General features: G+C 40.0%; 1 protein-coding gene across 1 annotated transcript; it reads right to left on the bottom strand.

Annotated features, from left to right (window-relative positions):
- Window positions 1-579: 579 nt before the first annotated feature.
- Window positions 580-17404, bottom strand: LOC121894506 (Krueppel-like factor 15). The gene is made up of 3 exons (XM_042407141.1): window positions 16584-17404; window positions 12976-14455; window positions 580-2490 (listed from the first exon to the last, which is right to left on the bottom strand). The coding sequence occupies exons 2-3, from the start codon at window positions 14214-14216 to the stop codon at window positions 2322-2324; spliced, it is 1410 nt and encodes a 469-aa protein (XP_042263075.1). The 5' UTR covers window positions 14217-14455; window positions 16584-17404; the 3' UTR covers window positions 580-2321.
- Window positions 17405-27971: the final 10567 nt, after the last annotated feature.

Raw genomic sequence — 27971 nt, 5'->3', positions numbered from 1 at the left:
TATGGTGTTGTGTTGAATGTTGGAGCAGTCTGATCAGCTGCAGTGTCCAATCACTTGCAGAAATAAACAGGCTAACATTTATTTTCGTTGCCACCATCTACTTAACACTACCGCAGCATCAAGGCACACAACACTTGTTTTAAAGACAGCTTTTATCATCAGGCAATAAGACTTGTCTACAGGCAGTAAGCCACAGGGGCAAGTAGCCACTAACCCTCTGTGCAGTCTGTTCTATTTGGTCATGACTACTTATTCATTACTGGCATGACCTTGTTTGTTATTTCTTGTTTATTTATTGATTTTTGATATTTATTATGTATATTGCTGATTATGTTTGTAAGAATATGTGTGAATGATTATGCTGTTCAGGGAGAAAGTTTTTCATTGTATGGAAACACACTGGTGGCATTTTAATGCACATGACAATCACATTCCTGAACTGGATAATGCAAAGGGTGTGTTAATCATTGGTTGCAGTGAGGAGAGTATGTCAAGTGAGAGTAGCAGTAGCATTCAATATCCTCTTGGTCTGAAAGTATTAAATACAGAATAGTGGAACTCAAGACAACACAGACATGATTGGTTCTTTTAAATTTTATTTGTAAATGCATCTTGGATAGAACAAAGAAAAAATATATATAATATATTCATATGTACTGAAACGTTAAGTTATGTACACATTTAGGGTTTGCACTAGAAATCTTCACAACCACTGATTTGTTTTTTTAAGATATGGTATCAGAATAGTCTCTGTGTGTTTCCTGGTTGCAGCGATGTACACTCCTGCATATTTACATACATTCATAGGATGCGATAAAACACCTGTGTTCACACAAGCATTAAAAATTCAAAAATTGAATAAAAGGAATGATGTACAATGTTGTGTACCCCTGCTTGTCATTCTACATACATGAATGACGCATGGACGGCATTGCTACCCCTACATATTCACAGCGGGGTGATAAACAGAGCAATCAATGACTGAGCAATTAGGGCTTTAGAAAGTGACAACACCTGTGGCATGGCCTCAAAAGGGATGTTGTGACTACATTACCCAGAAGCTCATCCTCCTGGTAGTTCAGCACCATAGTGTGTAGTGTGTCCATTGATGTCACCACAACGTATCATAATCGGCAGTTGAGACCAAAGGCTTCTCAGGGTGTTTCCAATAACAGATAAAGCAGAGTTGAGGCAGCTTTTGTGTCAAGTTCTCAGCAATATAACAGCTCAAATAGTAATAGCAGACTGAGACATTCTATTTTGTGGCTGTGCACTGATGGACATGGGCCATATTTTGATTATTTGACTTGAAACAGTCACTTAACATCCCATTAAAATATGGATCACTGAAAAGCATGATTTCCAAAACCATTTGGCTCTCTGGTAAGGATTTTGTGGTACAGTAAGGCCAGAAAAGTGATACAAATAGAAGACGAGCAAGTAGGTACACATGACTTAGCTTAAGAAAACAACAACAAAGAGAACATTTAACACTGAACAGAAGGCTGATTTAACAATCACTGGTTCACTTTTGCATTTCTTGAGTTGCTCTGTCTTTCTCCTCCTCCTTGCGTCTCAGCAAGTTTACAAAGTTGCTGTAAAATGTAAGAGGAGTCCCGGTAGCTTATCGAGATTATGCCATCAGTAGTTCATGTCCACATAGTATAATATTCTCTCCCTGTGCATCAACACCAAGCTGACAAAGGTGTTGTTCATCCATTCTGTCAATGACCTGTGGTGCAATGCTGCAAAAACTAGGACAAAGCTATCAGAGGAACCACATGGGAGAAACCTCTGTTGACCCCAGGAAGAGTAACTACTACTCCAGTAGTAGCAAGTGGAGATCCAAATGAACTTCAACCTGACTTCCTTAACTTTGCATAAAATGAGGAATGTCCAAGACATTGGCAGTTTTCAGGAAGCTAAAAGGCAGTTGTTGTTCTCTAGGTAGAATGGACACACAAGGCTATTACCAAAGCAATCACAGACTGAATGAAAATAAGTTTATCTTATCTTCTGCGGAGATAAGGGCAGAACAAACATAAGGAGTACAACATACAAAAGCACCAACAGCAACAACAACCTTTAGCTGATTACAGACAAGATGGTAACTGTGTTGGTTTACTTCTGTACAATAAATTAGAACAATCACAGACTGCTGAAACAAAAAGCAAGGCGTGCTTCCACTCACATATTCATATTGACTTGATGATGGCACAAATATTTGCACACACACTTGTATGCACAAACTCACACCTTGCTCCCTTGGCCTATGTCTGTATGAGAGTGATCCCAGCATTCCCAGTGATCTGAGTGGGGCGTCAGTTTGCTGAGCGAACTGTCCGGCTGCTTCTAGGAAAACGGTGGACTTTGATGTGTTTTGAAAGGTGGTCACTGCGGGCAAACTTCTTCTCACATACAGGACACTGGTAGGGCTTGACCCCTGAGTGGGACCGCCGGTGTCGCGACAGCTCATCTGACCGGGAGAACCTGGGAGGAGAAAGAAGAGATATGTTTTACATTTCTGTCTCAATTATAACTGTTGCATACTCACAAAATGGGGCTTTAAAGAGGTGTGCGCCACTTCCTAAACAACAGTTGTGATCTATGAAAACAAACTCGACGAGAGAATGTGCACAAATGTACAACATTTTGGAGACAGGGGAAACTGGCAACACAGATGGTGAGGTGGTAAAGTGAAGTCAGATTGTATAATGATTCTTCTCACACATTTGATGTCATTTCATATCAAAAGTTAATTATAGAAGCACATCATCATAAACATTCAAACCAGCAGTGTTATCTGTACTTGCGCTTATAGTGAGCCATAACTATTCCATGAGCACCTTTCAATTTGAAAAGATATAAGCCAACTCAAATCTTAAATCAAAGTCCACTCAACATTTCATCAGCGCTGTCTCATCTGGAGCACAGAGGAGAGGGTCAGTTGAGGTGTGCACAGCAGCTGCTGAAATGAATAATGTCAGGATGATGTCAGGATGTGGCAGGTGGCAGGATTCAGGAAAGTCTGGTTTGCCTTTCCCCAATATTAAGCGTGACTACACTGATTGCTTTTCACCTCAGCCACGTTAAGTAACTGATGAATATATCATCATCGGTTGTAGAAATCCAAAGTGACATCAAATAACTTAAACAAACGTAACTTAAAAATAATTGCAGCAGATTTTTAATAATATATTCTAATACTGTGCAGACATTAGCGGGTATGATTTTAGTGTTCATATAGTTTTTGTGTGTAAAATCACTGCAGTGAAACATGACTGTATTGGAGGCACTGTGGTGGCTGCCACAAACACTCTGCCTTCTCCACTCACCCCACCGACACATCTTCACCACCAGCACTCACATATGGACTGTCAAAATTAGAGAAACACCTGTATGCTGAATTTTGGAGTAAATATAAATGAATACAGTGTTTATTGTGTCGTAGATATTGAGTAAAAACCACTTAAAACTGGTTAACTGGGAACTTGCCCACTGCAGGGTAAGAAACTTAACCAGAGATGTCTGACTGTACGATCCACAGGAAGTTGTATATGGTTGTTTTGGGTTACACACATAACTTTAAGAAGTTCGAAAGTGGGGAAATAAAACAGTAAAAGTCTTCATGGCTGTTGCAGTCCTTCCTCTGTGGCTGCTCGAGCGCAAGTGACGAGCTAGGGGCCCGATACGCGGACTTTTGACACTGATTGGTCAGGCGTCTCAAGATAGACACTGATTGGTCCAGCGAAAGAAACACATGTACATCAATATTCTTGAATACTTTTGCATTGACCATTTACATTTCCAGGCAGGCTGTGATTTAGGGAAAAATACGTGCACTCATGCGTACACACGGTTTGATAAATCTGATTATTTTTTGGCGCACGCCAATTTCGGCTTTTGTGCACACATAAACTTTTAGTATGGATCCTACGCACTGTTTTATAAATGAGACTCCAGATCAGTTCATACAGCCTGCTGTACATTTCTCAAAGTTGGGAACACATGTCTACATATTTGAGGTCATATGGCTTGACACGACCACATCCGCCACAGACATCAGACTAAAAAGACCATCTTTGGCACGAAGTTACGTACAACATTAACTAATGTTATCTTACAATTAGCTCAACTAGCTTTCTTTGTGTTTTGGCAGTAGCTTTTGCAAGCAGAAGTCACAAGCAGCAGATGGCCACATACACAACCCACGTTTCCGGAATAGACAGGAAGTTAAAAGTCAACTGAGTCAAACTGAGTCAGAGCACTTCCTTGTTGCTGAAACGCATTAGGTCAATACTACATAAGGTCAATACTCAGTTTGACAGCAACCAACCACAAGCAGGAGGGAAAGCACACACCAGCACCTTATCAGTTTCAGGCATGAATGACAGAAAATACTACAGAGGAGGAACAGCAATGGCAAAAAGTAAGATCAGAGATTTCTTTGTCAGGTGAAGAGGAGACACAGGACTTGTTAGACTGACTTGGGACTTGTTGGACTTGATTTGGGACTGGACTTAGGACTTCATAGCCAAGATTTGTGACTTACTTGTGACTTGAAAAAAAGGCTTTGTCCCACCTCTGGAGAAAGTGAATGAAAAGTCCTAATTTAGGGGTTTGGTCAGCATACTCCACTTGTGTAAAACCAGAAACTGTTGTTCTGTTCATGAGGAAACTGTTTGTCTTGGGTCCTCGGAACAAACAAATGACATAATTCATCTTTAAAGTAAACATTTCTATGTGTGTGTTAACGAGCATCAAACTTGACAAGTGCCTATACCACATGATGCAATCAGGGACGAAAACCTTGATTTTTCCACTGCTTTTTCATTGTTATTTTGTACTCAGTTCTGGCAACCTGCCTGTTATTCCCAACATGTATACAATGGCTGCTGAGGCCAGAAATGTTTCCATGGAGCCCAACAGATTCAACAGTGTAATTATCTATCATGAGCAAAATTTCCTCACATATTGATGCTACAACTCATTTGCCTGTAACTCATTTGGAAAAGCAAAACATCGCAGAGGGTTAGCATGCGAGGCAAACGCTACTTGGCTAGAGCCACAGGGATGACAGCTCCGGGGCTTCTTCCAGCAACCTACTTCTCTGAAACTGACTGTCCCCAGTCAGGCTCTGCATCCCAGATGTTGCTCTGCTGACCTGACAGGATGATGAATCGATACAATCGCACCCTGTGATTAAGCAGCAGGAAAAAACCCGCTGTACACTCCATCAAGCTTACAGCTAGAAGCTAAAGTAATGCTGCTTCAGTAATAGACATGATGAAGTTACTTGCAACATCTGACAGCAGTTTACACAGGGAGACGCTGCCAATAAAACCATTCCAATAACACCCAAAATCTAGCCCATACCTGCTAGTAAAAAATCCTTTGAAACAAGTAGATTAAGTTTACACAGCGACTTGTGTAATTGGATCGGTTGAGTCACTTTCTGGGTACTTTAGTGATCACAGTTAACACTTTGACAGCAAGTCTCCACTCGTAAAAAATGCTAAAACAAAATCAGTTTTTCTGTCCAGGAACAGATGATGAAAAACTACAAATTGTAATTGTAAGTAAACTATAAGTTGTGGTAGGACAGTTTGTCTCTGCCAGCCACAACATGAGGGAATCAGACTGACCTGCTGGTTCTACATTGAGCTTCACATTTCTTTTCATTTTAATATGAAAAAAGTGTTCATGTATTGGCTCTATCCTCATCATTCTTATTATTTGAATTCATTGGTAACTCACACACACATGCAATAAACACATATGTTTATTTATTTATTAGTTCTTTTTGTAATTTTTTTGCAAACTTTGTCTAATTTTCATTAATACTTTAAAAAAGACCCGCTGTTACAGTTATGATTGAAACAGTGTGTGTTCAATTTTTTTAATTGTTTATTATTACATGCAATACCAGTCAAAAGTTTGGACACTTTCTTGTTGAAGTGTTTCCCAACTTTTGATTTGTCCTGTACATGAAGAACTATGTGCATATTCTTTTTTTTCTCCATTTTTCCTTCACTGAAATGCACTGTTAATTAATGTCAGTATTCATACAATGCTTTGGCAATACTCTATCTGATTATGCTCATGCCAATGTAGCCCTTTAAATATGAATTTAAAAACTGCATTAGTTATTGCTGGAGAGACTGTCTGGATCTTGTCCAAACCTTCCTGGCACAACAGAGCAATACAGACAAAACGCTATGGGACGCTGTACAAAGCATCATAAGAAACCATAAGGAAAGCTCATGCTGCTTGCAATAATTAAATTTAGAAGAAAAAATATTGCTGGTCACTGGTATAAAGAAAGATGGATTACAACCCAACAGAAGAAAAAATCTTGCAACAATAGCCTTCCTCCGGCACCTGTGCAGTTCACAGGGTGATGCAGAATTCCGCACTTTTATATCAATGCACTATCAGAAAGTACTGAGTGGTCAAAACCTAAAGAAGTCTGTCAGGACAAGAAAGTGTAATGTAGGGATGAACACAGCTTTAGCTCAGTTTAAACTCTTAAAAACTCCTAAAAATGCTATATTTTCCCGATATGGTCACCTCACAGTATGACAGCCCTGTGGGTGCCAGAGCTCTCAAGCACCCGAGAATCAACACCTGTGGTCGTAGGCGCAGGGTATATTTACTCTAATGTGAAATTTCATACTTGAAAATGAAAGAGGCCAATATCTTAACTAAATGTTGTACATAATGCAATGTTTTCCAGTAAACTGTGTGCAGTCATATCTGATCAACAAACTGTTAACTGTTATATATGAAGCATGGATACATAGGTGGTTTCATTCTTTAAACAGTAACACTATCGCTGCCATTCTGAAGTCTGGTTTGGATCTGTCGCTATGTGAAATGACATAAACTATCAGAGGCAGTTACAGGATGTATAATGTTTTGTCTACTTTTCCACTGCATTATCTACTGCATCAATTTGAAGCTGTTTTCTCTCTGTTAAAGGGATTTGTTTTCATATCATGTTAGCTAAAACTGTTTTTTATGAAACAGTTGAATAACCGGTTCGCATTTCTTCAGATCAAAAAACATCTATAAATGCTACATTGCACACTGATTTTCATTAAAAACCAGTGTTGGCTTTGGTTGACAGGAATGAATGTTGGTGCAGGAATGAAAAACAGTCAACCCTGTGCAGACCTTCTTCTGACCTTGAAAGAAAAGGTTGCACTGCATCCAGCATGAGTGTAAGTTTGGAGTGTATTTAAATTTCTTTTTTCCAGTTAAGCATTCCCCTCGTGTGTGGGCACAGTTGGAGTTCCCAACTTCATTCCTCCAACAGCCTGAAAGAGTTGAGTAACACTGCCTGGGCCTGACGATATCATGCTCCCTTTGAAGCATCCAAGGGAACTTGGCATCTCAACGTTTCAGCATGTGCTTGTGTGATTGAAATTGAAAAGAATAAAGAAAGAAAATTGTCTCATTGATCAACACAACAAGAAGCTAACATCTAGAGCTAAAGTCTGCCATGTTGTTGTAGATTATTAGCCAAACTGACACAAGATATGATTGTTTTGAATATCAGGGACTACTTTCCTTGCTCCCTTAGGATCAGTGGATGATGGGAGACTGTTTAAAACTCTGTGCTCCAAAGGCAACAGCAAGATGTAAAGAAATATTTAGCTTCCCTTCAGAAATGTAGTATAGTATGTTGGCGCAAAATTTTGGTGCAGCGTAGGAAGTGATACATTTACACGACTAACCTTGGTAGAGGCAATCCTGATCATAATGGTAACTTTTAACTGGTCATTTAAAATAATCAGCAATGATGAAATCAGTGGTCTTAACATCCCAATTCTCTTTCGTGAGCCACTATGATTTGCCAGCACCTGCAAAACATTGCTGTCTAACCCAACATCATCACAACTGCTACAGGAGTAACTACAGTGGCCCTGAAAGCTCAGTGCATACCAAATACAGAAATGTTTACAGCATCATGTTTCTGGAAACAAATACAGAAATATTCTTTGGTTGTGTTTTCTCTCGTTGAAGCATTTTTTTCCTAAATACTGTGCATGTGTTGTCAAATTGATGAAGACGTTTTTCTTCATTTGCTCGTGTTTTATCTAATTCCATCTGTTTTCCTAAGTTGCAGTGTGTTGAGCTTTCAAGGCCACTGTAGGTATCAGATTGCAACTGCAGATTCTTACCATCTCACCAGGATGCCTCTACTGTGCTAACATATAGAGCTTTAAAACTAAAAATCACCTCACAGAACAAGAATGAATGCTGCTGAATGAACAAGAAAAAATGGCCCCAGAGTTGCAGGTTCACTTGGTTTTTAATCATTAGTAAAGGGTCCCTGTGTCAAAATGTAGTTTTAACACCTTCATTATTTTAGTTTATATTGTGCTGCACACACGGTGCACATTCCAGAATAAGTTTGTGGGGGGATGGGGTTTAATGGGAGCAAAAGCAAATTTTTCCCCCAGGGGCCCCAGCAAGTTAAATACAGCCATGACTGTGTTAAGTTACAATAATTCAGTTTTTGGATCTTTATGCCATATAAGTACAAATTCCACTGGTTACCAGCAGTTAGATGGGAGATGCTAGTGTCCTGTTAGCACTCAACAGAGTACTTAGTGTTAGCATGGAGCATCAGAGCCACTATGCTCTTACAATATCAAAGGCTAAGTTGGCCAAAACAATCCACTAAGAACCTGAAAAGATTTTGGGAGATTAATCTACCTGGAAGAGACTCTCTTTGCACTGTAAATTTTGTTGCATCTTGATTGACATTATTATATATTTAAATATACAGTACCACACTCTGTGCATCTTTATATCCAGCCGTTCCCTCCCTGTTCCTCCTAGTCTATGTGAGGAACCTTGACTGATCCCTCTCTTCTCTTTCATGCAGCGTGGCAGCCTGGACGTTCCTAGCCCACAGTCATGGTAACTATTCAACACTTTGTCTTTGTTCGCTCCACTTCCTCACTGCTGCTCCCTTTAAGTGATTGTGTGCAAAACTGAAACAGGCCTTTTTCTCCCACTCTATCTGCCTCTCTCGACACCCCTATCCCACCACCAACATTTTTTCTTCTCTTGTCTTTAAAAAAAAAACAACAAAAAACTGAGTTAGTCTCTGCTCCTTACTCTATTCTGCTGCTTCTCTCACACTTTTCCCAACTTTTTTTCCCTTTGGTCAGCCCCCTCATTAACCCCATCACATACAGTGGGTTAAACACACACACACACACACACACATACACACACGTTTCAGACCATGGTCACTTTTGGGGACATTGCATAGACTTGCATTCTTTTCCTGGAGACTTACCCTAACCCTAACCATCACCATTACTTGCATAACCCTAACCCTAGCCCTAACCCTAACCTTAACTTTAACCTTAACCTAACCCTAATCTTAACCACTGCCCCAAAAATCAGCTTTTTCCCAATTGGGGACATGGCTTTCCCCAAGCCGTCCCCAATTAACTACTCCTAAGTCTGAAATTTGTCCTCAAAAGTAGCCTATGACAGACCACACAAACACACAACTTCCATCCAAACTAGATCCTGCCTTTTGTGTACAGACAAGAGCTCTTTGTTAGTCGGAACACAGCCTGGATTACTACAGCACACATTTCTGCTGCTCTCCTCATGTATTAGCACACACTTGTGCAGCATTACAAATACAGTACATGACTGGTGGCAGGTTGCCAGTTTGGTACTAAAGTCAAACAGACCAACACAAAGCTTTTCAGGGTTATTGTTGATCTCTCAGTATGTGCATGCTAAAGCACAGTTTATAAATGATTGAATGTTTAAAGACCCGGCTCCTCCAAGACTGATCTCTGCAAGCTGTGGCAGGTAGAGGGCAAATTACATAACATAACGGCCCTCTGGTTGGGATAGTTTTAGACTAACGTATTAATGCATAAGTAAAGGTAAGCATACCATATGCACAGATGCAAGGAACATGAAAAACACACCCACCGTGTCAGTACTTGCCACTGGTACACAGTAGAGTAACAAGTAGATATAGTGAGTGTGTGTGGAGTGTTCGGAGCAATGGCCCTAATGGTCTAATATTAATGTTCACACTAAGTCAAGGGTCAAACACTGGATAGCTGAACTGTCATTCAATTTCATTTCATCAAGTAAGAATAAAAATAAAAATAAAGTGCAATAAAATAAAAAGCATAACCTTGCAAAGTGGGAGGGACCACTGAGTCCACAAAAAGTCCCATTTGACAGTTTTCTTTAAATAATGTTCCTTAAAACAAAAACATAAAATGTCCTGGTTCGTTTAATTATACCTTTCTATCCATTTTAAACTGGTGGTATGGCCAAAAATTTGAAAAACTGTATGTCAATTTGGTCACTGAGTAATTGTGTTTCTTGCATTAGTTGGTTGGTGACTGCTGTAGAGAAGAAGCCAGTCAGAAGCGCAAATCAAATTTTTAGCAAATTTAGAACTTTGTCATTGAAATTGATTACATAACACAGCATTGTGGTTGCAAAATTCATCTAAATTTGACCCAAACTGTGAAAGTGAACTGTTACCTATAGCTTCAGCTTGTCAACAGCAGCAGAGAAGCAGCATCAGTTTCAGTACTCTGTCTTCATCTATACAGGATGTGTTCAGGCACAGTACAGCATGTAGGTCACCTCCTTAACTATCACTGTAGTTACATGTATGAATGTAGACTTGAAGCATACAAATACACTTTAGGCTTGTGCCTATGTGCGTATAGCACAAGTGCAAAGTGAGCTATCAGGCCTGTGTAGACAAGCTTTTACTGAAACTGTGCTTGGGAGTCGTAGTTGACTTCTGTCTTCACAATTTTTATGTACATACTCATTGTTTCTAATACAGTTGGTCATCCTTTGCAGTGATGAATCAGCCAGGAGAGTTTCATGCCTACCCAAACCTTGGAAGTGTCCCAACTATCAGCCAACTACATATAGACAATAGCTATTAGAACTAATGCAGGCTTACTCAGACAAGTTTAATATATTCCATGTTGTGCTTGCGTTTGGCCATGTTGTGAAGCTAGCTAACTTCCTCTCCTTCTCTGTTACTAGCTGACATCCACCAGTCAGTCTGCAGTAAGACTGTCAGTTTGAATTTGAAATTCGAACTACCAGTGGAAAAAAATAAATATTCAATCTGAAAATTAAATCTGAAATGTTTGAATTAAAAATTCAGTGTATAATCTCAAAAAAACTTTGTCTTGCACTATTCATCAGACCCACTGCTAGTGAAACTAGCGAACTGCACTGAACAGATAATCATGGCACAAACCAACTGAGAAGCATTGTGGATTCTAATCCATAAAGTAACATTTACACGACAACTTATCTAAAGTCACCTGCTAGCTTGTCACTCAAGTGAGGCAGCAGAATTTAGGATTAAGTCATGTGGACTGCATTTCAATTAACTCCAACAAATTACCTGTTAGTTCTTATGTGTTCTAACTTGATGTTAGTAGTAAGTGGTGGTTAACAGTAATGCTAATAAAAATGTAGGGCTGTACATTCACTTCTTTTAAAAAAAAAATTGTATTCGACTAAGATGACTACAACACACAAAATCCTCTCCCAGTCCTTTCATTGCCTTTATCTGAGAACCCATAGGCTGGAAACTGCTGGAACATGGCTGAGGAAGTCAGTGGTTGCATGCTCTGAACAATTTGTATCAGTCTCACTGGCTGACCTGATGTCCTCAGGAGAACAGCCAGCTAAAATCTGGGCAACTCTGTGCTCAGGTCACACTCCATCACACACAAATAAACACACACTGTCAGACTGATTAATGTAAAAAGATGCTTCACTTTAATGAGCAAAGAAATTGCCTCGCTGATGAAGACATCCAAATTTTTGCTCTGTGTCTTTCTCTGTTACACACAGCAGGTTCCGAATTAGATCTTGCTTCTTTATACCTAGCATACTCAAATACACACACACACACACACACACACACACACGCATACACACATACTGCCCCAGCAACTGCACAGCTGTCGAGACTCAACAGGAGGTGCCCATGTTGTGCCCATGTGACTCCAGCCCACATGCTCAGTCCCAAATTTAGTTTACATCTGCAAAAAGAGACACCCCAGCTATTCTTGCATATCCCAGATATTTCACTACCTGACAAGAAGTGTGATTGTGCAAGCGAACCCATTTATATTGCCACCACCTCACATCATTCCAATTAACACATTGGAGGCAGTATGAGTCATTAAGGGTTCTTCAGCTCCAGGTCTTAGCAAAAAGTAAACAGGATGATGGTTTTTGCCTGGCTTTTCTATTATGAATCCTTGAATAACTGTGGGCTTCCTGTCTCGTTGCTGAAGCATATTTCTGGTATTCCAACAACAGTAACCCAGTAATGCTTTGCTTCCAGAATAATTAAACATACTACCAGTAATGAAATTCATGCTGTAGCTGTTATCCCATTTTTACTTGCTTGGAGCTGTGGGAGGGTGTGGGGGGTTTGGCTCTCCAGACCCTATTAGTCCCACTAGCCAGTGCTAATAGATGACCCCCCAAAGTGACAGGTCAGTTCAAATGTCAGTTAAAATCTGCACCAGACTTGGTTCCATTGAGCAACATGACACCATGCACAGCACATGGACATTTCCCTTTGACATACAATTACTGCTGCTTCCAAATAGGCCACACTAACAAATGGGGGTTAAGCCCTTTTAAATCATGCAGATGCACACTAGAGTCTGCTGTTATTGCTCAGTCCTGTGAATAAACAGGCTTTATATAACCAGTCATAAATATGACTCAATCTCTGAGTCTAATCTGGTAAGATAACAAACGCATAAACATAAAAAGCTGCACTGTGCAATTACAGTGATTTTGCATGAGCAGAGATCATTCACTCTGTACGGTGAATGTTTGATGTTGTCAGCCAACGGACTGTAAATGTGCTAGAAAACACATTCATTCATTCAGTTCACACTCCAATCCAGTACCTACCTCCATCCACAGCCCTGCCAGTTGCAGGCGAAAGGCTTTTCCCCTGTGTGCCTCCTCAAATGGGCCTTCAGGTGGCTGCTCTTGGTGTACATCTTGGTGCAGCCAGGAAAAGTGCATTTGTGCATTTTGATAAGATCCGCCACTGGGTTCTTCTGGAACTTCTGATCTCCGACAAGAATCCCTGATCCCTGACTGACTGAGCTGTCCCCGAGCCCAAGAGGCTTGGCTGCAATGGGGACAGGAGCAATACGTACAAACTTCGAAGACATGTTCAGGGTGGGGGAGGGCAGGATGTGGGGCACCAGGGCAAATGTCTGACCTTGGATGTTGACCAGTAACTGCGCAATTTTGATGTCTGAGGCTGGGGCAGGTTGGGGGGGCTGGGCTACTGGGGTAAGAGGCACCGCAGTGGGCTCCTGCTTGATCTGAAGAGGCTGAATCTGTAGGATGACCGGCATCCCACCACCATTAGTGTCACTGTCTGCTGATGAAGGTTTGTTGGCTGATGCCTTCTTGTCTACTGTGCTGGATTCATGTGTGGGGTTAACTGATGTGGTTTTGGTCTCGTGGGAGGCAGCAGAGGCCAGGCCAGCAGTGCAGGCGGTGGGGACAGTTTGATCTGAGTACTTGGCCTCTGGCTCCAGCTTAGGCTCAGGGGATGTATCCCTGCACCACTCCAGGCCAACTTCTAGACCAAGAGTCTCCTCCAGTCCCACTCCCAACCCTGGGCAACTCTCTCGGATTTCCTGCTTCATCGTCACCACCTCCATATTCTCCTCCAGGAATTCTTCAATCTCTTCCAGTGTGGGTTGGAAGGACCCTCCAAGTTGTTCCTCTGCTTCCGCATTGGACCAGGCGAGGAAGTCAAAATTTTCCTCCTTTATAGGTTCACGTTTAGCGGGCTCATCTCTCCTTGAGTCCCAGAGGAAAGAAGATAATGGTATAGGTGCTACAGATCCTACCGCAGCACTGCCTAAAGAGGCCTGGGACAGCAGGTGGTCCAGGATGCTGTCCTGGCTCTCAGCACTAGAGTTGCTGCCGTAGCTGGAGCTGAGCACCTGGGAGTCCGGGCTGGAGCAGGAACGAGGGCTGGACGACTCACTAAGATCGTCCTCCGAAAACGGTGACGGCATCACCTGGTAGGAGTTCAGGTCTGTTACCATGTCAGACAGCCGGTAGGCTGGTGGAGAGCCACTGTAAGGAAGAAAAGTCTCCTCACTCACTGGGGAGTTATCCACCATCCCTGGCTAGTGCCAAACTGCTGTCTCTTGTTGGACTTAGAGTTTGTGTTTAGGAAGATTTGTAAGAAAATGATTCCTTCTTGCTGGGAAAGTTAGGCCAAATAAACCCAGGTCACCAAGGCCAGTCCTCTCACTGGGGTGAGATAGTGAAACACCTGGTGTTCTCTCCCGGGGTAGAAAAAGTAAGTGTCAGGAAAACAATCTTACAGTCCAAGGTCTCCAGCCAGGATACAGTATGTCTAAATGGAAATAAACAGAGAGAGTGAGAAGTCCATTAATCTTAATCCCTCATGGACCTACTGTTTCAATTCAAAAGGACACAGCCTGACTTTGAAAGGAAGTGTTAGGTGATTACATACTTGTTGAGAAATGTATAATGTATCATATCCTTTAATCTATCCGTCAACCTATATGAGATGCTAGTCATTCTGTGTATGCTAATTCTAAAATGCTGTAGGAGGGCTGCTTTGTAACCTCTTTGCTTGACCCTTTACACCTAAGCATTTCCTACTCAGACCCCTTATTACATCATACAGATGTCTGTATGAGATATGAACACTTCAACCAGTGATGTTCCCTTCTCATAAAGACTCTCGTATATGTCAAAAAAGCAAAGATTTGAAAAAAAGCATAATTTGAGCTTGAAAGTTCATTCTTGACCTTAAGAATTGGAGTGCCATGCATAATGAGATGCATCTGAAAGCTCAGAAATAAATCTAGTAAGTGGCTTAATTTAATGTGTCTTATTTTCTGTCTTGCTAATCATCTTGTGACCCCTTCAGATTTATCCTGCGACCCCTTGTAACTGCCTTACTTTATATTGTATACTATTTAGCTGTGCAGAATCACACAATCATTATGGGTAGAAAATATCCAAAATGCAAGTGTATAGTTTTTTCACTTCAAAACCTTGTTTACATTTGTACATTTTTTGTAAAACACATGTAAATAATATATGCACTAAATTCTGTACAAAAATAATTCCCTAAAAAAGAATCAGTGCAATATTAGAAGTCATTACTGTACTTATATAGTATCACTAAAACACAGTATTTATAGGGACTCTGTATAGACTGTTTTATGTTTGCGGTGCAGCAATGACATCTTACTGAAAAACAACCTTCAGAAATAAAATATCAAATCAATTAATTTGGATTTTTTAATTTCATACTCTTGCATTTTTTTTTTTGGTTTAATTTACTTAGTTTTATCTCCTATGCTATTTCTGTGATTTTTATCATTTCTTTATGGCTTCTTTTTTTATTGTTTTACTGCATGTTTTTTTTCATCTCCATTGATTCTATAGGAATATAAAACTATTTAATAACCTCATCACTTTTTATGGTAGTCTATTTTAGTATCAGGCTTTAAGTTAATGACTAATGTCTATAGTTGCCTTTCATGAGGTTAAACAACCTTGGGAGTATATAGTTCCACTTTATAATATTTTTATATTGTCCTACTATAGGACAATACTATAAATACGTTATTTTCCTGGAACAGGGCGCGTCGGTCCTGTACTCACTCCCTCCTCATCCCCCCTCCCGCCTCCATCCTTCCACCCTTTCCAGGGCCCCCTGCATGGTCAGAGTGACCGAGAGTAAACCCGGCCAGAGCAAAAAAACTGTCAACAATATTATCAGAAAACACCGCATGGGGCAGGCGGGAGCAGCGTGCGCTCCACCGCTGCGTAAATCACCTGCCCTGCTTGTTTACGGGACAATTAAGAGCAGTAAATCAGTCACATCGCTGCCTCTGAAGTTGGGAAGATGAACGTTTTACATATCAGTCATCAGATTTACGATCACACAATACAGCGGTGCAGGCTACAATGCAGCATTTAATGCTTTATTCTGCGGGGCACATTTTGATTCATTTCACATGTTCATGAACAGGAACACTACAGTGTTATCTCTTAATGACTAAGTTGTGCATTCACATACAGCCAGCGCCTTACATGTCTAATCACAGCTCAACACGATTTCATACTTTATTTGCATAATAATAATAATAATGATAATAATAATAATAATAATAATAATAATCGCACACCATCAGATTTGTGCAGGCAGCGTGGATCAGAAAACTTGTAAATCCTGTCACATGCGCAGCTGCGAACACGGAGTCCAAAATTCATTCATTTATATTCTGTAGTTAAACTGCGGCACACCAAAATCCAAACCCTCATAATAACACCCAGGACTGTTTTCCTGGCGGTGCATAACGCATGAGTAGACGCGCGTCTCCGCTCTCAACGTAAACATGTTTTCGTCCAGCCTGCTGCAGCATATGGCACCAACCGGATACACGCGCACGCTGCACCCGTGAACACACCAACACAGAAAATAAAAAATCCTCCAGTCTTACCTTGTTCACTCAAAGCAAATAGCCTATAATCCCAATGCAAAAAGCGCGGGGAGTATTTTTTTTATCCGTTGCATCGGACGTGGCTGTCTGTCTGTCAGGATTTGCCCTTGAGACTCGCCGTGCAGCAGCAGCAGCAGCAGCAGCGTTGGTTCAGACTGGACTGAGCGCTGACTGAGTTGTACTATATGACCGTCACATGACTGCCAGTGTGTGGGTTACTGTAGTGAGGAATAAAAGGCTGCCGCTGAAGGCTCGTCCCCGCTCTGCAGCCTCATTGGTCGGTTGTGGTGGGCTGGAGGCGGGTCGTCCGGTCTGTCAGTCAGGGGTTCTGCTGCGTGGAACAACATGTGGGACACCTCAGTGAAGGAAGGAAGCAGAGTTGTAAACTGGCAACATAGTCAATAATAATCAGAGGGGTGAATTAGACGCGGGTCAGTGAAGCTGTCATCTTTTCATCAGCAGAAATACAGTTTAACAACTGTTTTAAACATTAATCAGGCCTATGACAGTTTATAAAGGCTAAAACATTACATAAGATCAGAATCGTGTATGTTTCTACTGAATTATTAGATTGATTTGACCGATTTAAGCAGAGCTGATTTGTATTTCGGGCAATACCAAGTCAGGTTTGAGTTGTATTCATTTGACAGGTGAAAATGATTGCAATGGAGTATCTTCTGCAGGGAGAGGAAACACCAAGATGGGACTTATTCACTTCCTCTATTTAAATAATGTAAAACACTGTGGCTTTCATGTCTCTGAATGCAGTTAAAATGACTACTGAACATTTTCTTTTTTCGTATAGTTTATTTGACATTAAAGGATAAGGCTGGCAATTTTCTATATTTTTCTTATTGTCAGTTCAACTCAAATCTCATGTGCAGAGCTAAACTAACAATGAACTGATCTACTAACAAGTATTGTGTGTGTATCCAAAGTCTGATATATCTTATTGCTCTGTGCCGTAGATCTTCATCCAAAAACTATAAAAAAAAAAATATGTCAATGAGCCACACCGCTGCACTGGGTGACATGTTCCTTCACCCCAAACACAGTGGTTACTGTAGTCTGCTTAGAAACGGCTCCAAACACTAATAACAGCGATTACATCTTCAGTCTCTGGAGAGTAGTTCTGTGTAAGGCAGATGGAGGAACACAGTTGCGTTTACAGAGCATCACTAGCTTGTTGTGCTATATCACAACCTCTTGTTCTTTGAGAAATTACTTACTTATATCAATTACATTTAAGTGTGTTATAAATCATTTATTAATGGTTATATATTGCTCATAAACGCTAAATTGTGGGAATTAAAGTGATACCGATTGATTCCAAGTCTCTGGTTGAAAACTGTCACCAATTACACAATCTGTACATCATGAAAAATTACTTTGCATGTTCTTACCAAGACAGTGGAAAACAGTATCAGTTGCTGCATTTTCTGTATAAATTATTTTAACCAGATCAATTCAATTCAGCAAATCTTTATTGTCCCTGGAGGGCAATTCTTGTGCAGCATAAAAAACATAGGAGAAACATACTGTACATATGACAGCAACAAAAACACCGAAAACAACAAGTAGTCATCAGCTGGAATTTTACGTCATATTTATTTATCACTATATCACCGGATGAGTTGTGCTCGAATGCAACAGGAAGATCAACAACAAACGAAATGCATGTAATTATAAACATGTAATGAACCTCATTAGTTTATCTGGCATTTATTTATCTTGCTACTTACAGCTTAGCATGAAGACAATGACAGCAACATCAGCTCAGTTACTAGCTGTCAGGTGGTCTATCAGAGGCCTGTCAGGGGTAAGTATGGGTCACTGTTGCCTATCAGTAACTGGCCTCACAGCAACATCAATACTTCCTCACACAGAGAGGAACTCACTCTCTCAGAAACAATGCGGGCAAACCAGTCAAGCTTGACAGGAAGTGTTTCAAAAGCATTAGGTTGTTCTTTAACATAAGTCAGTTCAGTCAGTTCAAGGTTCTGAAAGACACATGATCACTGAGAGAGAGAGAGAGAGAGAGTTATTCTGGGAATGGCAGCTGCAATTAGGTGTATCCACATAATTGACTACGGAGGTGGCAGACTTTTTCTACCCCACATTTCCACATTTTACAGCCTGGAGGAAGGAGCTGAAAATAGACTCTGACAGCAACGGCATGTTTTTAATTCTTTTCTCTTTGTGATGATGGTGGTAGTGATTAGAGGGGGTCTATCTGTCCTGATAGGCCTTTGTTCTTCTTTTCCTGTTAAAGGGAGAGTGGCAAGTGGTGATTGGGGTAAATAAACACTTACAGTAACCAGCTACTTTAAGACTTTAACTTACTGTGAGTAGTCGTACACATGGAAATAAGTGCTGAAACATGTTAGAGTTTTCAATGGAGTACAATAAACCATATACATACAAGACAGCAAGACAAGTGGAACTAATATTTCTTTTATTTCTTTTTTCCTTTGTCGACAGTGGTACATTTACAGTAGTAGTACAATACATAAATACAATTTAATTTAGAATTGGTATTTCAGAAGGAAGTATTTTTACACCACTTCAACATCAATCTTTCAGCTTTACTTTTCAGATTCAGCTACTTAGATATGATGCATTGTTATATTAAAATATGCAACACTATATAAAATAATTATAAATAGTATAGCTCTATCTCCACCAATTCAACTTTAAAATGCTGCTTAAATGTTTATACATACATCAGTGTCAATAATCTATTACATGAAATATACATTATAATAATATAACACAGAATTCTGCATTATGAGCAACTTTACTTTGAATAATTCTATTTAGCTGATACTTTAACATAGTAACTTAAATAAGATTTTGAATGAGGAACTATTTTTTCATTGGCGTTGCTAATTATAGAGGCATTCATTTCTTTTTTGGCCACACAGGTCCAGCAAAACAAGCTGTAAACACAACATTGACATATTTTTAACTTATTATGTTAGCAAACATGTTAGAAAACAGTTGCCTAATTACACATTCCGTAGACATGAAGCAATATTGTTATTCATTCGGAGTCCCTGGCTCTGTTTTGGTTGGTGTCCACCAACTCCTCAAAAAAAAAAAAGTCTCTTTAGCTGCTAAATGCTCCACTATGTTCACTAGGTAGTCGCTAACTGTGTCTGTCTGTTGTTTGGTGCTGAGCAGGTAGTGTACAGTGAATTCATTAGGGCTCTTTTTGCTGAAAACGGCTGCTTGCTGCTGCTGGAAACAAGGTTGATGAGCAGTGAAAATGAACTGAAGTTGTGTGGCTGACAACCAAAACATGCTGAAAGACACTAAAACAGTCCATAGAGGAACTGCGGAGTCAGGTCATTTGATGCACTATGAATATAAACATTTTGATTAATGCAGCTTGAAGTAAAGGATCTATATACATCTACCACTGTTTACCCACTAACAAAAAAACCTCATACATATTTAGCTCTAATTTTAAATGTAGTAAGATTATATCTAAAAACTGAAACTAGTTGTGGAATCTAATTGTTCTACTACTCACCACAATTTCACTTCTACTATCTAACAAACTCAACCATATTTTCCTACAAAGTCTTTCTGTTCTTGGACAGTATGCTCAGAGGGTGCTGGGGTACCTCAGTCCTTTGAGATTTGCTTACAACATATGAAGATGTAAAACCATTTTAACCAAAAAACTACCAGCGTTGCAGTTCCCCTTCCTCCGATCAGTCAAATGTGGTTCAAGGCAATGACACAAATGATGCCCTTCAAGTTAGGCTGGTGTTATTATATATTTTATTTTTCTCAACAAATCTTATGAAAAGACCAAAATCAACAATGTGGTCCATCTCAATACTTTCTGAATTCTCCACCCTGTCTGTGACACTCATGTTTTTAAAAGCCTCAAAAATATATAGTTTTATTTTTTAAAAAGGCTCAGTAATTTCATAAAACAGCTGGGCGCTGTAGTTTTTAGCAAATGTTACTCAAACAGGAGGAAATAGTGCATTTGGTGGGAACTATTTCCAGCTACAGATGAATACACATTTGGTTCTCTAGTGAGTATTTGTGGCAGCAGGACGATGTTTGTGGGATTGAGTCAAAATAAATTACAAAGTGTGTGTTCATGGTAATGAAGGAACATGTCGCCCACTGCATCGTTGTATCTCATTGATGTGTTTTTAATAGTTTTTGGACAACAACTGAGTTCTATGACACAGAGGAATAAGATGTATCAGGCTTGTTAGTGGATTCATTGTTGGTTTTGGTCTTTTCATGGAATTTGTTAACAATAAGATAAATATAGTATATCACAAACCATCCTTAAAATTAAAATAAATCTCTTAGCATTGTCCCCTCCTCATACAGCTACTTCCTGTCTCACCCCTCTGACCCCACAGTGTCTCCAGTGAAGTAGAAAGTAAAGGGCTTGACCAGGCTCTGCACGGGGGGCCTATACAGACTGCATTACAGTAACTGGATGTTATTAGGCCTACCACGTTATGCGACAGGCAGAGCGGCATGTCTGACTGATCCCACTTGACCTTTTAATCCAGCCATCAAACAGCTGGAGCCAGAAGCCATGAGACCGTCCCTGCAGGGTGGCTCTGCCTGTGCCCACAGATTACTGGCTCGGTCTGGAAGGATGGAATCGTTGCTGATTCGAGGATTAGTCGCTTGCCTTTGCCCTACTTCTTTCCTCTCGGTCTCTGTCTCCTCAGGGATGTGTACAGGCTCTAATTTTCAGATGGTAGATGTTGAAATCTGGTTACTGTTCCCCTCCAGAGATGCTACAAGCCTGAGGAGGCCACATCAGTGCTGGAAAAGACATCTGACTGTAAATGAAAATAAGCAAGGTGATTTATTCTAAATAGATGCAGCATGGGAGATTTCATGACAGAGGATTTGTCATCATTTCATATATTTACCCAATGACAAACATAGAAAAGCCCAGACTATAAAATAGTACTTTTTTCTTCAGGAACACCAGGTGGACGCAGAGCAACTTGACCTTTTTTGATCACAACCGACTGTACATAGCTTTTTTTAAAAAAAGACCTTCAATCACACTTTTTCCTTCTTTTATTAAAGACATTTTTAAATATTTTGGTGTAAGACCAAGTTGCATGGCAGTGCAAGAAGTTACATTCTTTCCACTAAGATTAGGGATTTCAGTATCTCCGAGTAAAAGAAGATCTTTGCACACCTTTAAACAGACAGATAAGTAGGAGAAGAAGTGATGAGTCACAGTAACAAAAATGAGTTTCAGCACACTGTTGACACTTACGATAAACTGTAGAAATTCCAGGAGAATGAACAGCTATGTTTGAGTCCAGGGAGTTTTGTCAGGTATTTCACATAACATGACAACAAGCTCTCAGATACATGTATATACATGCTCCCACAGGATAGCAACCAATCCAAGAGAGTAATGCTGCAAAAACACCTGTGAGAGGGTGTGGGTGAAGACGAAATTATTATTTCAGGTGGACCCAACATACTCCAATGAAAATTAGGTTGTTTGTTGTCCTTTGGAAACATGCATATACTGTATATTATGGCTTGTTGTCACTTTTTAAGCAAGCGTAATTTGATAACTCTGTTGCAAATAATAGGCTGCTGAGCTATTAAAATTATGCGCAGTGCTTGTATAGGCTGCTTTTGTACTGAACTGGACGTGACAGCTTGAATTAGTGACAGACTGAACGTACTACTGAACTGAAGACAGTCAGTCAGCGCTGGTCGTTGGGCCATATGAATGGGGATGAGTTCACTTACTGATGTATGTACTGCTGTACATTTGAACAATGATACGGCTGCTAAGTTTTGGGGAAAAAGTGACCAAACTACACAGTCAGTGACTATGAATATTTGAACTAAACTGATTTGAATCAGCAAAGTGATTTGTGATTTCCACCTATATGTTCCAATAAACTTCAATTTGGCTTCTGAGTCCAAACTAAAGGAAACACACATGGATGATACAGGGCAACTTACTAGCTAACCAAACCAACCAAACTAAACTCTGCAAATCTTGGATCACCTCCTGAAGAAATAGGCATGAACCATTAGTCAGAAGGGCCATATTATGCTCATATTCTAATATGAGAAAAATACCAATCAAAACATCGGTTTTCTTGCCTTTTTACTGTGATATATGGTGGAGACAACAAGCCAGAGGAACTGGTATCCTCCTGAGGTGCAGAATCCCAACATACACAACACCTGAGATTAATGTAGCTTGTGAGGAGATAACACATTTGGTGAGGAAGGTACTAGCATCTTAAACAATTGTTGTCTAACAAATCATACAGGTGCACCAAATACTGTACACTTGACAATAATGTTGCTGAGCTAGTGTACAGCCCTGTCATGATTAATACATCACCACAACAGCAGAAGCCCATGCTGCTTTACTCAATGTTCCTGTTGGATCTCTGTAGGAGCTACAAGGTTCTAGGATATAGCTCAATTATCTATACTGTGTAGATGTGACTTTAGTAGTTTTGTCAGCCTCTGGCCTCTTTTAGCTTGTTCACAGACCTTTCAGCAATGCTGCAATTCCTGCTGCTCACCAACAGAGGTTCATAAATTTCTTAATGCCTCAGTAAGATACAGTAGGTCTTTGTAAATAGCAACGCAACATACTGTATGATGTAATTTACTGATTGGTTCAGTGCCGAGTTCAAACACTTATCTTAAACTTCAAACGGTCGACATTTTGTCACAAGCCAAAGATTTGTCTTTGGTCAAATAAGAGAGGGGAAGGGTACAGCCAGGCAGAGAAAGAGTGCTCTTTCCTCACTCTGTGTCAACATAGATATATCTAGAAATGGGCCAAGAGATAAAAAAGATGAAATACAGCCATAAAGACTAAGCTGTGTGGAAATCCTGGTGTCACTTCTGACCAAGGAGATGTAGTCTTATCTTCAGAAAATTCCCTCTGGTGCACCCACAGACACACTCACCTTTAGTACCATTCAATTCTCAAGTGGGCCAGTATCATCATGGGGTGATGGTGTCCTAAAGGTTGGAGAACCAGTCACAAAGGAAAGTGAAACAGCAGTGCTTGCCCCTTCTTTGGGGATCAGGTCCTATATGTTTGGCCGCATCTGGAAATTGCTCAGTGTCCTCCTGATCAAATACTTCATACATGTTTTCAGTTCAACTATAACTATAATATAACTTTTGCCATCCTGATATTCAATATTGTCATTTTACTGACAATATAGAAAGTTTTCCTCCATTTTTTAAAAAGGTTTTTTAAGGGGATGGGGTTCCTTATCCGAATGGAGGGTCTAGGATAGAGTATGTTGTATTGCTGTGCAGATTGTAAAGCCCCTTAAGAGAAATTTCTGATTTGCGATACAGGGTATAAATAAAATTGACTTCTCTTGAATTCCTCATTAACCCCCGAGTACTCCAGTCAAGCTACTCAGTGACCATCAAATCAGACAGTGGTTGAACCAGACAGTTTTTAGGTGTGTATATGTGGATATGGGATTGTGAACTGGGTGCTCCGGAAAAAGAGAGGATAAAATTTTTAAAAAAAAGACCTGAAGGTTGCCATCATTTCTAATAAGACAAAAACAAAACAAAACAATTTGATGTAGTCAAGCATCTACCAACTTCCTCCAGAAGTCCAAAACCAGGAAACTAGGGTTTAAATACCTCAGTTTTTTTGTTTTATTGTACTAAAATCTGCTACTTAGCAATGAACAGGAAGAACAGCTGGAGAGAAATTGTATTCTGACATGACTTTCTTAGAATAAAAACTCCTATATTAAAACCTTTAGAGAAGTAAACCCTGTGTGACTGTACAATATCAGTCTTCCATTCATTATCTATGGGGACAGTCCAGATGACATCACAGGTGGTTTTGGGCGTGTGGTTCACATTCACACACAAAATTAGTAACACAAGAATTCCAGTTCACAGCAGTCTGAACAAACCTATCTCCATAAATGTTCTTTTCATTGTCATCTATATGGTCATAAAACAAGCATCTGTCTCACAGATTCACTATATCTGAAAATAAAAACCATGTAAATGATTAGATATTTGAATGGGTGACCATAAATAAAGTGTGTGCATGAAAACAATGTGGTCTGTAAGCTTTTTTTTTTAGCTGTTGTGTCAAATACCTCATTCTGGTCTTCTTCTTGGATCCAGCACAAGTTAATGATAAGCCTTATTAAACTGTATGTGTGTGTGTGTGGGTGTGTGTGACTGTGTGTGAGAGCTTGCAACTCCAAATGCTGTTGTTACCAAAGCTTTTGTACCCCAGTGCATGCAGAGGGGTGAAGAGGTCAAAAAGGTAGGTGGCTGGCTGACACTCAACAGGCAACAAGGAGAACAAATGATGTAATGTTATAATATTCCTAAAATGAAGTGTCTGTATCACTTAAGATCTGAGTTTGTTAATTGTTAAGTGTCAATACATGCTAATAGTACATCTTAAGCCTCATGTTAGCTGACTGCTGCCCTCTGTATGGAAGCCACTAGGGATGCTCTATATGACTTGGACGCCATCTGCTGGTGTAAGAACAGTACTGTAACATGGAGAATGACTGCATGCTCCTTTCATTTTGGGCTGCAGAGCGCACTGAGATACACTAGCACTAACAAGACTACTGGTGTGATATAACAGTGATCACACTCTAAATATATAAAGGTATCCTTGTCAGGAGTATTTATAATGCTATATCCTCTGTTAATATATGAGATGTCACAATAGGCCTATCTTAATTCAACTGCAAGCTTAAAATGATGTTAAACAACAACTGGTCAGTGTCTCCTCTGCAATTCTTCATTAACTTTACAGTAAGTTTATGGTAAGAAATAGAGCTAAAACAGCAGTCTTTTCTCCATTGGGGTTGAAGAAAGCTCATGCCCAGTTTCAACCCTGCTGCTCTGGAGAGCCACATGTTAATGCTGGCATTTGTGCAAAGAGAAATAATCACCAAAAAACTCTGCTAACATTTTCAACAGAATTCCACTGGCTATTTAAAAACAGACTAAGTGTTGGGGTGACTCAAAAAATTGGGGAGGACAGGAGGAAAACCAACATGGAATCTTACAACAAACCGCATCAAACTATATCATTGTCCCCCACCTGATAAAATCGGAAGGGTGGGGGGCAATTTTATATGCCAATAAAACAACTTGCTTTCAAAAACAAAAACTCCTGACTGGTGAAAAGGCTGCTTCTTTAAAGGCATTTAGCATATAGCCTACATAATGTCTCTAAACAAAGAAGTGCTCATTTTAGCCATGGAATGGTTCAAATGTGTCATTTTACTAATATAATGAAATTCAAATTTTTAGTACTGTTCTATTGTGACAACAAATTTATGTTCTCATCAAAAACAGACAACATATCACATGATTCTTAGTATACAGAAATATATAAAGTAGCACAAAGCTTGTAATGTGACACAGGTACAGATCAGTGCTGAATACAAGAAAGATTAAACACTAAAAACATTCACAGATCTAAAAGTGTAGGTTCACATCAGAAAGTATTAATGCATGTATCAAATACATGACTTACCCACTCTTATCTATATGTACGATATACAAAATATAGTCTGCAAAGCTGACATGTTAACACTAGGGGTGTTAACATAAACATAAAACTCACGGTTCGGATTGTATCACGGATTTGAGTCACGGATCAGATCATTATTAGGATCAGCGAAAAAAAAGGGGGAGACAAATAAAACTTTGTTTCCTAGTTATTCTGTAACACACTGACAGCCAGAAACAGCAAGGAACTTTTGCCCATGGTCTTAAATGAAAACAACATTTAAGATGTCCAATGTTTAAATAAAATAAAATAAAATAAAATAAAATATATAAAATATTTAATGCTCAGTTATTGCAATATGAGGCATGCAACCTTCCTCTTTTAAACAGTGAATGAAACAGCCTCTGTCCACATCATCAAAACTTGATGATAACAAACATTCACCGCTGACGTCAGTTAGCAGCTAGATGCTAATTAACTGCTCAGCTGCAGCACATTAAACAGCAGGTAAACATAACTCAAATGTCACATCGGACCCCTTAGATGCTGGTTTGATCGTTGCTCTTCACGATCCCTGTTAGCGACACGCTGTCTGCCCATGACTTGTACTTACAGCAATTTGTTGACTTTGTCTTAAATGACACATTAAATTTTTGCAACTAATCCGAAGTTCATAAACCTGCCGAACCGTGGGGGGCGATCCGTACGGATCACGGATCAACTACAATCCGTTACACCACTAGTTATCACTTGTTATTCTAGTTACTTTAAGCTTATTACTCAATATACGGCTCAACTTAAAAACGAACTAAAGAAACTGTCAGAAGCAATCAGCCAGACCTCCTGCACACTAATCATACAACATCAACAGGTGACTAAACAACCACTCAATTAAAAACAAATGAATGAGTCCAGACAGCTCACTGTGACTTCAACAAACAAACTAACGTTACCCACAACACATTATATGATCTCTGCTGCATTCTTGTTAAGGAGATAAAAAACACAAAAAAGCCACACAGAGACATTTAACCATCAGAGATGAAATTAGCGACCAAAGAGACACAGAGAGAGAAGCTGTATCTGACTCACGTTATCTGACGTTGTCTTCTTTCTTTCATGGAGATGAAGTATTCATGTCATAACGTCCATCTGTAGCTGTTGGTCATCTTGTATGTTAGTTAACAGACCTTTGTGGCTGCTGATTAACCAGTCTGATACCAGTAGCAACAATAACAAACAAGCTAACTCTCCTGGTTGTTTCTCCGGTGGCTTCTCTTTCCAGCCTCCCCGGCAGCGTCTTGCTGCTGCTGCACCGCACAATCCAGATAATTTCTCCCATTAGTTTAACAATAGTCCTTAATAGTCCTTCCATGGATTTAGAAAGAATCCTTCAGGCTGTTGCACTGGCTAATGCAAGGAACTATCTACTGCTGCTACTCTGCCTAACAGTGGAGAGAATTGAGGATGAAATCTGGAAACTATCATTGGACCAACTTCATGTCAATATTGCATTCTGGTTATTGATTGGTGAGGAAGGACATCCTCCCTTAGAGCGTCATTTTACGTGTCATGGCCAATCACAGATTAGCATGAAAATGAAATACATTAAGTCCAAAGTAAGAGATCCCGCCCTGCGGAGGTCAGCAGGCACCCGTCCTCCTCTGTCCCCCACTCTACCTCATATAAAAATATGGACGTCACCCGTTGGTTTCTGAAGAGCGGTTTTGAAGCTCAAAGTGAGCCGCTCTGGCCATCGCCATCTTGGGAGGCGGCCTAACTCCCAGCCAATCAAAAATAGGCAAAGAGGCGGCCAATGGCTGAAACAAGCCACCTAGCGGCTGGCGGACCTGTCACTCAAAGCA

Source organism: Thunnus maccoyii, chromosome 3, assembly GCF_910596095.1.
Source record: "Thunnus maccoyii chromosome 3, fThuMac1.1, whole genome shotgun sequence".
Classification (NCBI taxonomy): domain Eukaryota; kingdom Metazoa; phylum Chordata; class Actinopteri; order Scombriformes; family Scombridae; genus Thunnus; species Thunnus maccoyii.
Note: the sequence above shows the minus strand (reverse complement) of the source record. Positions and strands in the feature narration are given on the sequence as shown.